The sequence below is a fragment of the Artemia franciscana genome, chromosome 19, assembly GCF_032884065.1.
Source record: "Artemia franciscana chromosome 19, ASM3288406v1, whole genome shotgun sequence".
In the NCBI taxonomy this organism is placed as follows: Eukaryota; Metazoa; Arthropoda; class Branchiopoda; order Anostraca; family Artemiidae; genus Artemia; species Artemia franciscana.
The window spans coordinates 31,116,877-31,130,490 of record NC_088881.1 but is presented as its reverse complement, the minus strand read 5'-3'; the positions used below and the strand labels follow the sequence as shown (position 1 = coordinate 31,130,490).

General features: G+C 33.8%; 1 protein-coding gene across 4 annotated transcripts in view; it reads right to left on the bottom strand.

Moving 5' to 3' along the window:
• Window positions 1–1,240: 1,240 nt before the first annotated feature.
• LOC136039555 (serine/threonine-protein kinase TBK1-like) overlaps window positions 1,241–13,614 on the bottom strand; it is a 70,997-nt gene continuing 58,623 nt past the window's right edge. For 3 of the 4 annotated variants that reach the window (XM_065723392.1, XM_065723393.1, XM_065723394.1), the window contains exons 11-14: window positions 13,294–13,495; window positions 7,987–8,128; window positions 5,457–5,687; window positions 2,009–2,296 (exon numbers count right to left, since the gene is read on the bottom strand). In XM_065723392.1, the coding sequence (XP_065579464.1) occupies window positions 2,158–2,296; window positions 5,457–5,687; window positions 7,987–8,128; window positions 13,294–13,495 (714 nt within the window). In that variant the 3' untranslated portion in view covers window positions 2,009–2,157. Of the gene's footprint in view, window positions 1,419–2,008; window positions 2,297–5,456; window positions 5,688–7,986; window positions 8,129–13,293; window positions 13,496–13,614 lie in introns of those variants that run through there. The other variant, XM_065723395.1, reaches the window with a different exon arrangement.

The window sequence follows — 13,614 nt, the reverse complement described above, 5'->3', positions numbered from 1 at the left end:
TTTAGTCAAAAATCATTGGTTACCCCCAAATTTATTATTAGACGTCATAAGAAATTTTAGATGCTGGGTATCCATGTGCCTTTAGGCTGTACATGATGATCTTATTGCCCCAAATTAAGCCAAATTGCCCCAGATATCAATTAAGCCCCAAATTGATAGGTATCATTAAATTATTCAGTTGGACTTGGTTAATACATATTGTTTGTCTGTGCTCCTTATCCACTTCATTTCGCTCTCAGGTCGTGAAACGGGAAAATGTAAAAACACTTCTAGAGATATGCTGGGCAATCCTTATAATTTGTAATTTAGCTCGTTTAGCTTGAGAGTGACAAAATCAAGGAAGTTATACACAAAGCTTAGATAAAACAAGACAACGTTGAACAAAAAAAAAAAAAAAACACGGTAAATCATAGCTATTGAAAAAAGAGGAATATAGAAAATTTCTGTTAAGCTTTGCACCGACTTTTCAACGTTGCTTTATTCTGTTTTAGTTTTTTTTTTTTTTTTTTTTTTGTTAGGCTACGTTTATCTTTTCTCTGGGTTTATTTAGATATGTTTAGGTTAATTTTCTTCTGCTTTTTAAATATTTTTCAGTTATATTGTACCATATACTTCTATGTATGTTTTTATTTTTGCTTTCCTTCCTGCACCGAGGATGTCTGAAATGGCCGTATCCAGGAGGAAGGGATACGGGTTGTAGGCCCCACCCCAAAAAAACTGTCTGACTCGCAAAAACGCAACAAAAATGCATATAAACATATTTTTGAAACATTTTTAAAGTTTATTGTTCCCCCTTCCCCTCCCCCTGATGAAAAATACCCCCTCAAAAAATCCTGGCTACGGTCATGGTGGTTGAGCAGAGGTCTTGGCCGAAGAAGTTGCACTTTTATCTTTTTTTTTACTGGCTGTAATTTACCTTGTATTTCTTCATTATCCTAAGTCTTCTCGTTTTGTCTTAATTAGTGACATGATAAATTATTTCTGACTATAGACATAAACAACAATTGTCTGAGAAGGGAATGGAAGGAATATTTTTACAGACTGCTGACAAAAGGTGTAAGATTAGTGCGTCATATTAAGTATGACGTAAAAGTATGACGTATAAGTATGACGTATTAAGTAATGTCATGCTGAATTAAATCCTTGGAAATTATTAAAATCATCTCGTTAAATTTTGGGGGAGGGATCGGATCTCTCCTTGGTAAAGGTCCTAAAATACAAAATTAAAAGAAATCGCAAATGCAATAGTCAGTAAATACGCTCACTTAGAAAAAAATTAAACATTATAATGAAACTATTTGGAGGTATTATTCGCACTTGTTAGCGTTTGAGCCAATTGTTGAAAATCAAAAAGAATTTGAGTATTATTTTTGAGCAAAGAGAGAACTTCTTCCTGTGCTGTATTCAACTCCTTCAGGCTGAAAAAAAAAACAGTTACACGTATTTCTTCTCTTGATATTATATTATTCTTTAGATAATGTTATTTTTTACAATATTATGTCTCATAATACCATTTTTATATTTCTTTTCTCAATTCTATATTATTCTTTGCATGATTTTTTTCTTAATAATACTATATTTATAATATTAATTTTGAAAGTGAGAGTAATCTAAAAAACTTTGAACATCATCCGAAACTCAGGACCAAATTTTGGGATTCTTTAGGATATCATCTCCCAATTGGGATACCAAATAATATAGAAAAGTGCTGCTATACATAAGTGGGTTAAAAACACGCATCTAACAAGAATGGTGAAAAATAATGATAATAATAAGTCAATTTAATTAATCAGACCTAAATATTTGTCTTATCCAGAAACATTAAAAAACCTGTGCTGGTAGCACAGAAGAAAAAAATTTACTGAACAACCAATTTGAACAGCTTCAACAGCTTAGGAAATCTTTTGATGGTGACATGGAAGAAAAACGCGTTAGGAGCTCGCGAAAACTCACGCTCTCAGCAGTCTATTATGAACTGATATGTCACTGAAGTTTATTCATCTTCTTCTGTTGAGTGCTGATTTTTGCTGAACAACCAATTTAGCCTGCCTCAAACAGCTTATAATGTCTTTGCTGGAAGCTTGGAAGAAAAATCGCAAAAACTCGCAAAAACGCATGCTATCTGTTGCTTGTTATAAAATTAATACGCGCATGATTTCAACAAAATCTAGATCTACGTTGCACGGGCAACGTGAGGTGTTGCGGTAAACTTTGTTCGGCTTTGCCAAGTAAAGTGTTGCGAGAGCAACACTTTGGTTTTGTTTCCTCGCTTCGATTAAACGCTGAAGTTGTTAATCTGTAAGGATATTAAAATAAATACTAGGCACACCAACTCACAAAAGTTGCAAACCCCTCATTACAACTAGCAAAAGTTGCCGATTCCTCATCGCTGAAGATGATATATATATATATATATATGTATATATATATATATATATATATATATATATATATATATATATATATATATATATATATATATATATATATATATATATATATATATATATAAATATATATTATCTGTCTCTGAATTATTTGTCTTTATTATTTTTTCTATTGTTCGGTAAATGACGACTTATACTTATTGACGACATGACTGCCTGTCCATGGATTATTCTTTATGGTTGATTGTGTATGGCTATGCTGTTTGACCTATGTGATTGTATGGATGAGTAGGGTTAAGGCCTCATTCAAGTGCTGGTCTATAGTAATCACTAATTTAGGAAAACAGTCTTCCTTTTCTCCTTCTGTCTATATATATTCTTCGCTTTGTATATCTATTCTTTCACTTTTAGTGTATTTATGGTTTTTTTTTCATATTTAAATTTTTAAGACTTAAGTTTTGCAACAAGATCTATAATGTAACTAAATTCGTTAACCTGAATAGATGCCATACTCAGGGTTCGGAAGGTCGGTTCGTTTCAAATTATAGGCTCTGTCCTATTTTTATAGGATTTCCTGGGCCCAAATATAGGCCAAATATAGGATTCGGAAGTCCTCGGGATCAGATCTATGGTAGATGGCGTGGGATGCCTGGTCACATAAATTACCAAGTTTCATCCCGATCCCTCCAATCTAAGCGTTTTCCATGATTTTAGGTCCCCCCAATGTCACCAGATTCGGTCGGGATTTAAAAGAAGAGCTTTTAGACACGATATCCTTCTACATATCAAATTTTATTGAGATCCGATCACCCGTTCGTAAGTTAAAAATACCTCATTTTTTCTAATTTTTCAGAATCACCCCCCCCCAAACTACCCCAAAGAGAGCGGATCCGTTCTGGTTATGTCAATCATGTATCTAGGACTTGTACTTATTTTTCCCACCAAGTTTCAGCCCAATCCCTCCAATCTAAGCGTTTTCCATGATTTTAGGTCACCCCAAACTCCCCCCCAATGTCCCCAGATCCGGTCGGGATTTAAAATAAGAGCTTTGAGACACAATATCCTTCTAAATATCAAATTTCATTGAGATCCGATCACCCGTTCATAAGTTAAAAGTATCTCATTTTTTCTAATTTTTCAGAATCACCCCCCCCTCCCAACTACCCCAAAGAGAGCGGATCCGTTATGGTTAGGTCAATCATGTATCTAGGACTTGTGCTTATTTTTCCCACCAAGTTTCAGCCCAATCCCTCCACTCTAAGTGTTTTCCAAGATTTTAGATTTCCCCCTCCAAACTCCCCCAATGTCACCAGATCCGGTCAGGATTTAAAATAACAGCTCTGAGACACGATATCCTTCCAAACATCAAATTTCATTAAGATCTGATCAACCGTTCGTGATTTAAAAATACTTCATTTTTCTATTTTTTCTGAATTAACGCCAAACCCCCCACTCCCCCCCCCCAGATGGTCAAATCGGGAAAACGACTATTTCTAATTTAATCTGGTCCAGTTCCTGATACGCCTGCCAAATTTTATCGTCCTAGCTTACCTGGAAGTGCCTAAAGTAGCAAAACCTGGACCGACAGACAGACATAATATGCGATTGCTATATGTCACTTGGTTAATACCAAGTGCCATAAAAACACTATGCTACAATGAGATTAACCGAACAAACGGACCAAAGGATGATGAGGCGATAAACGATAAAAAGCTGATTCCGACAACCTTCCATGCAGGAGGGCCAACTTTGCACTTCTATCAGGGACATCAAACTTACGAATTATCTTACCATTGCTATACCAAGAGGGGAGATAAAGTAAAAATTTACAATATCTGAAATAAAAAATCCGAATCTGATTAACATCATTTTTCTTTAGAAGGGGATAAAGACCAGATAGATAAAGGACAGATTGATCAAGAATGTAGCATATAGCCTACCCAGTGCACGTCTATTATACTTCCCTCGATTAGCAACTATCTTAGAATAGCCCATTTGAATTACTAGGCCGTATTCACACCAGCCAGCCAGCGTTCAGCCAGGAAACACATAAGTCGCAAGAACTCCAGTCTCATTAAGCAGAGACTGCTAGCCTATATACTGATCTTCGCTCATTTCGGACAGGCCCAACATGACAAAAAACAAAACATAGGCTACTAAGTCAACACAACAGCATAGCCCAGGCAGAAGCAGCTTACTAAGCCCAACACAAAGCATTAGTTAAGTTCAAACAGCTCAACAGTTGTAATTAATTATCAATCTACACCAAAAGACAGAAAATTACAAATCATGAGCAATGTTCTTAGTGCTCTTCAGCCGAAAATATAGGAATAATAGGATTTTAGCCAAAATATAGGCATTTTATAGGAGTGCATTAAAATATAGGAATTTATTGGAAATTATAGGCGAGTTCGAACACTGCATGTTTTTCATAGCATTTGAGATATAAATCAACAGCTCTTCTCATCGCCCATGCGCTCCTCCTCCGTCTTCCGAAGCTCCCACGTTTAAGAAACGTAACTATCGTCACTCTTGGCTATCTATATCTTTGTCAGTGCTTTCACTATACCGGAGTATGTCGGGGTTTTCTCGAATTTCCCCAAAAGAAAATTGGGTTTTGCGAAACTTTCACTAAAATTAGCGTTATAAATCAGCAGCTCTTCTCGTAGCCCTTGCTTGCACGGGGGGGGGGGGGAATACGAGATTCATTTTTTAAGATTTTTAAACTTTAATTTTTAGTATTCATTTAACCCTTTCAGTCACGAATTTTCTTTGAGAGGGTGAAAATTAAACAACGACTGTTTTTATGGCTTCCGACACCCCAAGATTATACAGTATTTTCTCATAATTTTTACATCTTTCGTTGTGTCTGATTTTGAATATACTTGTCTCAGGACAAAATGACACTGTTTATGCATTCCAATGTTAAATCTACAAAAATCTGTGAGACCTAAGGTTACCAATCTCATTTAACTATACTCTTATGTCAATTTACGTTCTTATTAAGCTAATATATATACATATATATATATGTTAAAACTTACCTCTTGTTAAAATATGTTAACTTACCTCTTATTAACAGTCCTTGGTCTTTCTCTTTTCTTCTCAGAGGTATATTCATCTTCTTTTTCTGTTACGACGCCATCGCCACCACGAATTGTGGAAGACACCTCTTGAATTCTGGCCCTATAGGAGATCTGAACTCGGTCTAAATGCTGTAATGCTTTCATTATATCCTCTTCCAGACTCTGAGCATCTTTCTCAAGGATTTCAAACTGCAAAACGGACGCTTGTGCCATTCTATTAAATAAAATACATATAATTATAAATAGTACATAATATATATATACATAATATATATATATATATATATATATATATATATATATATATATATATATATATATATATATATATATATATATATATATATATATTTATATATTTATGTATATATATATATATATATATATTTATATATTTATGTATATATATATATATATATATTTATATATATTATAGGCCTATATAATGATTGCATTAAGCGGCTTTCACATTATGCACATAATTTTCTATGCTGAGTTTCTAAGTTACGTTACTTTAACTTTTCACACTTAAATTAATCTCTTCACACTAGGCTAGCGTAAAAGTTTATAAAAGCGTCATTGCCATAAAGCTACTATGATGTTCCCCTGGATGTATGTTTGATTTTGTTATAACTGTTCTAATTGCTTTCCCAAGATTATATCTGAAATTATGTGTGCTGCAGGGGTATCCACGGTCTCATGAAACGCCTAATAGCATTCAAATCAGAAGAAAAGAACAAAACTAAAAAGTTTATAACAGTCAGCCGTCACCTCAGCTAGACTAGCAGTATTAATCTGGAGTGGCCACGGTCCTACTTTGAGCCATTCATTCACACAGATTCAAAATGCTTGCATGACTGGTCTCAAAAGGAAGTAACATGACCAGCTTTGTACTAAAACGTATTCATGAAGAATTGATCAATTGCATAAAGTTGGGGCCAACCTCTAAGGCTGAAATTACCATAGCATCCATAGGTACGTCTTATTTTGTTTGCTCCCGAGAGCAAACAAACAATGGCAAAGTGGACACAAATTTTTTTTTCTGAGTGTTTTAATGAAGGCAAGATACTTTAGGGACTTGCAAAATAGATGTACGGTAGTCAAAGAAGTAGAATGTAGGTAGCAAATCCTGGATATCGAAATACAGAGTTTAATATGCACATCAGATTCCCTTAGGATTTTCTATTTTCTGCATTGCTGAACGAACAATTTCAGTTTGTTTTTCTTGCAATATTTGTTTCGTTGGAATTTCTTTCACAGTGCCACTTGTATTTTCCACTTTTTGCACTGCTGGACGAATTATTTCAACATGTTTTTCAAGGGGAATGTTTTTAAGGGACCAAGGAGAAGACAACCCCATTCATATAGAGAATAATCTGTTCAAATAGGTTTCAAATCTGTTGCTTGCTTTCAGTTTAAAAGTTCCGTTTTTATTTAATTTCTTATTGTTTTGTGAATCGTATCCAGGCCTAACCAAGATACAATTTGAGGGTACCGGTCCCTTAAATCTCTGGTTAATTGCTTTTAAAATATGTAAATCAATAATTTTACGTTTATTAGCACGGTCCTAAGTTTAAATTTGCAATTTCAATTTTGGATAAAATTTGAATAAATTTAAAAAATCTTAAGAACAGTTCCTTGGTTTCTATGAGGTCTAGCTTGCAAGAGTTACAAACACGAAATCTGTTCAGGATTTTCAGTCTTTTAGTAGCTTCTTAAAATGGTTGCTAATTCAGAAGCTGTCCTTCTCAGTCGCTTCAGAAGCAGTTTGACATAGCATGTGCTATGTCATCTCCCAAAGGAGATGTGCTATCTCCCAAAGCTGCAAAATTAATCAATTGATTTATCTTTCTAGCTGATTTTTGGTATTTCCTCGGCAGTTATGCTTTTCAAGAGACTAATTTTCAAATTGAAACTGTGTGGGTTAGGCTCCAATCATAGTAGGCAGCATCCCAAGGAACTCCCAAATTTACAAAATTGTGGAATTCATATTTGCTTAAGAAAGTGCCAGCTATGGGTATTTGGTCTCACAAATTGGAGCTCTCAAACCCTTTGAATCTTGGTTGCCTCTGCAGCCCCGTTTTTAGATCGAAGATTAAAATAAAAATAAGAAGGAGGAAGAAGGAAACATACTTTTACCAGTCAGCAAGAGATTCAGCCAGACTAGCCAGTGTGGGAAAGCAGCAAATCAATCCCATGTAAATATTTTCCCCTTAAAACAAAGAGCACCAGGCACTTTGAAAGAAAAGGGTCCAGGTCTTTATCCTCATCTTTACAAAGGGGACAATTGTACTGCTCTTTGTAAACCACTTTCTTTTTATCAAACACCTTCTATATTCCATTGTTCTAAGTTGTGAGTCACCTCTTACAAGGTCTTCTCTGCAATCAGTGTCCTTCAACTGTCCCCTCTAGTGAAATCCTACATCTATCCAGGGATAGATGAGCCTCCCTCCCCATACACACTCCGATAAAAATAACAAGGAAAAATAGGAAGGAGGAAGAAGGAAACATACTTATACCAGTCAGCAAGAGCCTCTGCCAGACTAGCTAGTGTGGGAAAGCATTCAATAGAAAGTAGAGTTACTAGAGACTTGGCAGTTTCTTGCATTTTTATCTTCTCCAACAGATGGAACTGCTCGTCATTATACGTTAAAACTGCAAAAGACACAAATATGTGATACAACTCTAAGTGAACAACAGGAAAAACGCATGAGAGTTAAAAGTTCTTGTCACAATTTTGTTTTCCATAAGGATTTTTTTTTTAAGATAAAAACCAAGTATAAAAGGTATGAAATGGATAGAAGCTTGAACTAGTGTGGAGCTTAAAAAAAATTATTATTTTTTTTATTATTGACCTTCAAGCCTAATTAAGAGATTTAATACGAGCAATATGAAAAAAAACGACCAGGTTGGGAGAGGCTTAAATCTCAAGCTCTTGGAATTTGAATTTTAAATGATAAAAAACGATGTGAATAATACTTTAAACATATTATAGCAAGAAAAATGCGCTAAAAAATGAAACAAACAATATGAAATAACTCGTATTGTTTTCATAGTTAATTGTGGTTGAAAACAATACTTCTTACTTTGGGAAGAGTTATAACTACAGATGCAAAATCTAATAACAGCCAAATTATTATAATAAAACATAATTAAAACACTATAATTATATTGAGAAAGGGGCAAGTAAACCCTCCCTCCAAAGAAAAATGAAAGATCGGTAATTCTGGCCTTTCCAAAAGGTAGATTAAATTACAAATTATCGCAGTTGGAAAATTAGAGATGACAGTACGATGACAATAAAATAGAATGATAAAATTTTTAATATTAATAGAATATTATATCATTGATTAATCAGGTAATTATTATTTCTATATGAAGACGAGTTAAATAGACAGAATATATCAAGTCTTCATTTAATTACAAAATAGAGACGACTTCACAAAAGCAACATCCGAAAAACCTTAGAAGCTTGCGCTTGTCATAGGGGCCTAAAGTTGTACACAAGATTCATCTAAAATCTCAGAGGGCTAAAGAGGCTAAAAGAGTAATATGAAAAGTTAAGTACAAGTAAAACAGGCCCAATAAAGGTAAAAAAGGCTACAGGAGCTCCTTTGAAATATTTTACAAATTTAAATAATGAACATTACTACAGTAAAAGTTTTATTTTAAACAGATTAGATGCATTTTCTTTGTAACAAATTAATATCACCTAAATATAAATATTCACATACATATTCAATCGTACGTATATTTAATCGTATTTATTTTTAATTTATTTATTTACTTTACATTTATTTATATAAATTTTCATCTATATTTACCTTTTGATGAAAGTTATTCTTCAATGTAATGAACAACTATATCAAATAGTCAAAAGCCCCTGACTTCAAACAAGTCAATAGCCCCTTAGTTCTTTAAAACCAAACATTTATAATCGAAGCATATAATAAAGGAAGCTTTTCAAACAACGACACATAAAGTCAAAAGCAGAGGAAATATTGTGGTTAAAACAGAGACCTCAGAACCAAGATTTCGCTAGTTGGATGCGAAAACCCAAAGCACAGTACATATATCTAGACAGTACGATCATCTCCTATCTCAACCATTAGGCAAAGCCGGACTGCGATGCAGCTCCGTCAGAGAACATGTAAACCAAGAGAATCATGAGCGACATTAGATTTTTTTCAAGGGTATCACGCGTGTGAAGAACAGGAAAAGAAATAAAACGAAGCGAGCGTCTAGGATATTAGAAAGAATGCAATATGTTGAAAATAAAAGAAGAAAATAATTGGTATGGTTGTAACAATGCAAAATATAAAGATAACATTGGCTTGAGAATGAAAAGGAAAACAGCGAATGACTTTGTAAAAATAATCAAGGTAAAAACAAGTTAATTTGAATAATGCCATAGCGTGATGACATTTGATACCTGTGTACTGTGTGGTTTTAGTTTTAAAAATATTTTTGAAATTGTGCCGTAAAAGGTCTAAGATTATAAAGACTCAGCAGTACAAAAATCCTATTTTATTTATTTGCTGGCAGTGGCGTAGTTAAGAGAGGGGGGGGGTTACCCCCAACAATTTGGAAACAAAACTATAATTTATTAGGTAGATTTAAGACTGTTACTCGTTTTCAGTTTCAAATTTGCTCTTTATTTTGAGCAGATAATTTTTTTTTTTAATCCATGCTCAATTTTAACATAAGGAAAACGAGAAAAACAGCGGTCCGTTACACTGTATGATATCCGTTACACTTTCTGAAATGGTCCGTTACAATTTATGATATGATATGATTGCAGCGGTCCTTACAATTATGATATGTTCCACATTTATATTTTTCCAAGTATACTACCTTTGAAACCTTATCATCAAGTAAAAATGTGAGCCTAGTTAATGGCAAAATTGAAAAATGGTTCCTGTTTCGCCAAACTTACTCAGGTCAACTTTTTCCCCTGATCACTTTCTAAAACCTATCAGTTTAAGATTAGATTCTCTTGTTTTAAAACAAGCAAAAGTGGAAATGAACACACCATCTACTTCTCCAAATAGGACAGAAATGGAATCATTGAAGAATAAGAAGGTAGATATACAGTGAATAGAATTTCCTGAGTGAAAAAAGAAATTACTGAAAAAGAAAACAAGACTTAGGCTTTTTATAGTAATATTCGCACTATAACTACATAGGCCAAATAAGTTGTAGTTTGGTTTTAGAATTTGGTAGAGGGCGACCCTCTCAAGGAATCCGTTAATTGTTTTAACTTTTATTTCTAATATTTAATTGAAACTCTGATTCTCTTATTTGTCATTGAAATGATTGATAAGCGCTGATAACGTCCTATTCCTTGCGTTTGGAATCACATACTAACGCATAAATGTTGAACTACCTCTATGTACAATACCATGCTGACTCCTAACTATTTTCGCTTTTTTAAATGTGTCTTTAACGAGAGCCAAAAAGGAACTGACATAAATATGCTAAGAATTATGACTGAAATTAGTGGCATTTCACGTAACGTCAGTGCTACTTGGTGGACATTTGGCTATCTCTGGCAACTTGGCAACTTTCTATCTTGGCAACTTGGCTATCTCTGCATCAGCATGCTGTATAAATGTCTGCTGAGAATAGAATAAAGTGCATTTAAACAAAATATATTTTTTTCAAAACTGAGGAATTTTATGAGCACGTATAAGCGGTAACGATCCAGTCTTTTTTTCTATTATTATCCGTTTTAGACATTAGGAGACCGTGCTTTGCTTGTGAAGGGAATTTTAGGCATAAAAACGATATTCAGTTTAACCCCCTCCGGAGATATATCCACCCCATACCCTGATTTACAGAAGAAAAACTTTTGTGTAATTCTCATAGAATTCATTTTTTTAACTAAGATACAAAGGGGAAGGTAATTTTGAAACTCTAGGAGTCAATTTTTTTCCTTCGAATTGGCATCCCGGGTAATTTTTAATTAATTTAAGGTTTCTGCCGCAATGATGCTAAGCATTGTTAAGATTTTCTGGATATTCTTTGTCAAGCAATATCCAATGGTTAAATTAATAATTTTATCTTCTAATTTTCGAATACTTTCAAATTTAAAATAAAATCGATATTCAAATGTGGGAAATATGTCACAATATGTAGTAATACTTTGACTTATCCTGAATATTTACTTAGATAGTGCTATTGTTTGTTTTGTTTTTTCGGCTTTGGACCGCTGAAATCAATGCTATATTAATATAAATCGGCGAACCCACAAACAAATCAATTCGATGAAAAAAACATAAATAATATTTCAATAAATCACATATAATATAAGTTTAGTACAACAAATTACCATTATTTGTTGTACTAAACACAAATAATGGTAATTTGTTGGTAATTTGGAGCTTACTAACAGTATAATACTTTCGTCTGCATCAGCTCATTGCTGACAGTTTTAGTAAAACCCGAACACCATCCCTTATATTTATGATTGTTTAATGTGTGTTTATTGTTTATAATGTATAGCATAATGTTTTAAGATTCACCAAGTAGCGTGTTCGTTAAATAGTTTTCTTTGCTACCGCTTGAATAACATCAAATTCTATAACACCTTCCTCTTTCCCCCCAATAAAAATAATGTAGCTACGCACTTGTTTGCAGGTAAACAAACTGGATGAGCATTCTAGAATAGGGCTTTCTAGCGTAAAGTCCTTTAAAATTTTGGATTTACCACTAAAATGTATATTTGTATTTAAATTTGCCTCTCATGCATCTTTGACAGAAAACAGAAAGCTATTAATTTTTAGTATGACATCTCTGATAGGAGAGAAGATGGGTTTAGGGAAAAAAAAATTACACGAGGACCCCAGTATACGGAGATGACCATTTTTCGCAAAATTCTTTCTAACTTTGAAAAAAAAATCATTGTCGCATGAAATCCTACTTTTGGACTGATAGGAAACCCTACTCTTAGAAAAAACAGAACTGGCAACACTATATTTTATCAGTAACTAAGAAAAAAAATCATGCCAATAGCACAACTTTCTCCGGAGGTCATGAGGACCATAGCATTACGAACAAAACTTTTTTTTTTGCACATCTTGTGAGAAAGCAAGAGTATCCTTAAAACTAAGAATTTTAGCAAGTCCTTTAAATACCAAATAACGGTGCAAGCTCTACGGGCGAAAAGACACATATATTCAAAAGAAGAAAGGAACAAACACCAAATACGTCAGAGAAAGATCAAACGTTTCATTAGGTTCTTGTACATTCAGACCCTCAACGGTATATGTCAATAGTCACATATATGCTCTGGTGAGGAAAGACCTCAATTTTTAAACTCCTATCCTTATCTCTAATTGAGAAATAAGAAAGGAAAAACCCAAATCCTTAAAACCTAATCCTATGAATGTCCAAAAGAGAGGAAAGACTTTAATTTTTAAACTCCAATACTGTCTCTAATTGAGAAATAGGAAAGGAAAAACCCAAATCCTTAAAACCTAATCCTATGAATGTTCAAAAGAGAGGAAAGACTTTAATTTTTAAAACCCAATCCTTATCTAAAATTAAAACATAAGAGAGGAAAAACCCAAATCCTTAAAACCTAATCCTATGAATGTCTTTCAAAATAGACAGAAAATAACACTCTTAGAAGATGAAAAAGGACTAGAATCAAAGAAAATGAAAAGAAAAAGAAGACGAAAAAAGTTACAAAGAGGAGAAGAAAATTATTCTGGTCATAAAAGAGGAAGAAAAGGCAAATTTCTTGCTAAGAATCGAAAAAACAATTAGTCAGCGTTTTTCCTTTCCACCTCAAAAAAAAAAAAAAAAAAAAAAAAAACCTCTTGAAGCTCGATCACGAAGTAGATGCTGCCATGATTCTTTCAAACGGGTAGAATACGTGTTGGATTTTCCTGGTGCACTTACTAGGGATCCAATCCCCTTTCCAACATCCATCCATTCTCGCCGAAGAGCTCCATCTTTTCGAAGACGATTAGACAGCTGCTGTATGCTTGGAAGAAGAGATGACTGCCGCGAAGACAACTGAAATCAGCAGTTTGATTTTAAATACAGCTAAAATACCACGGACATAAACGTACCCCCCTCCCTCAAAACAAAATGAAAAGAAATAAACATAAGCCCTCTTCAGCCATCTTAGTTCT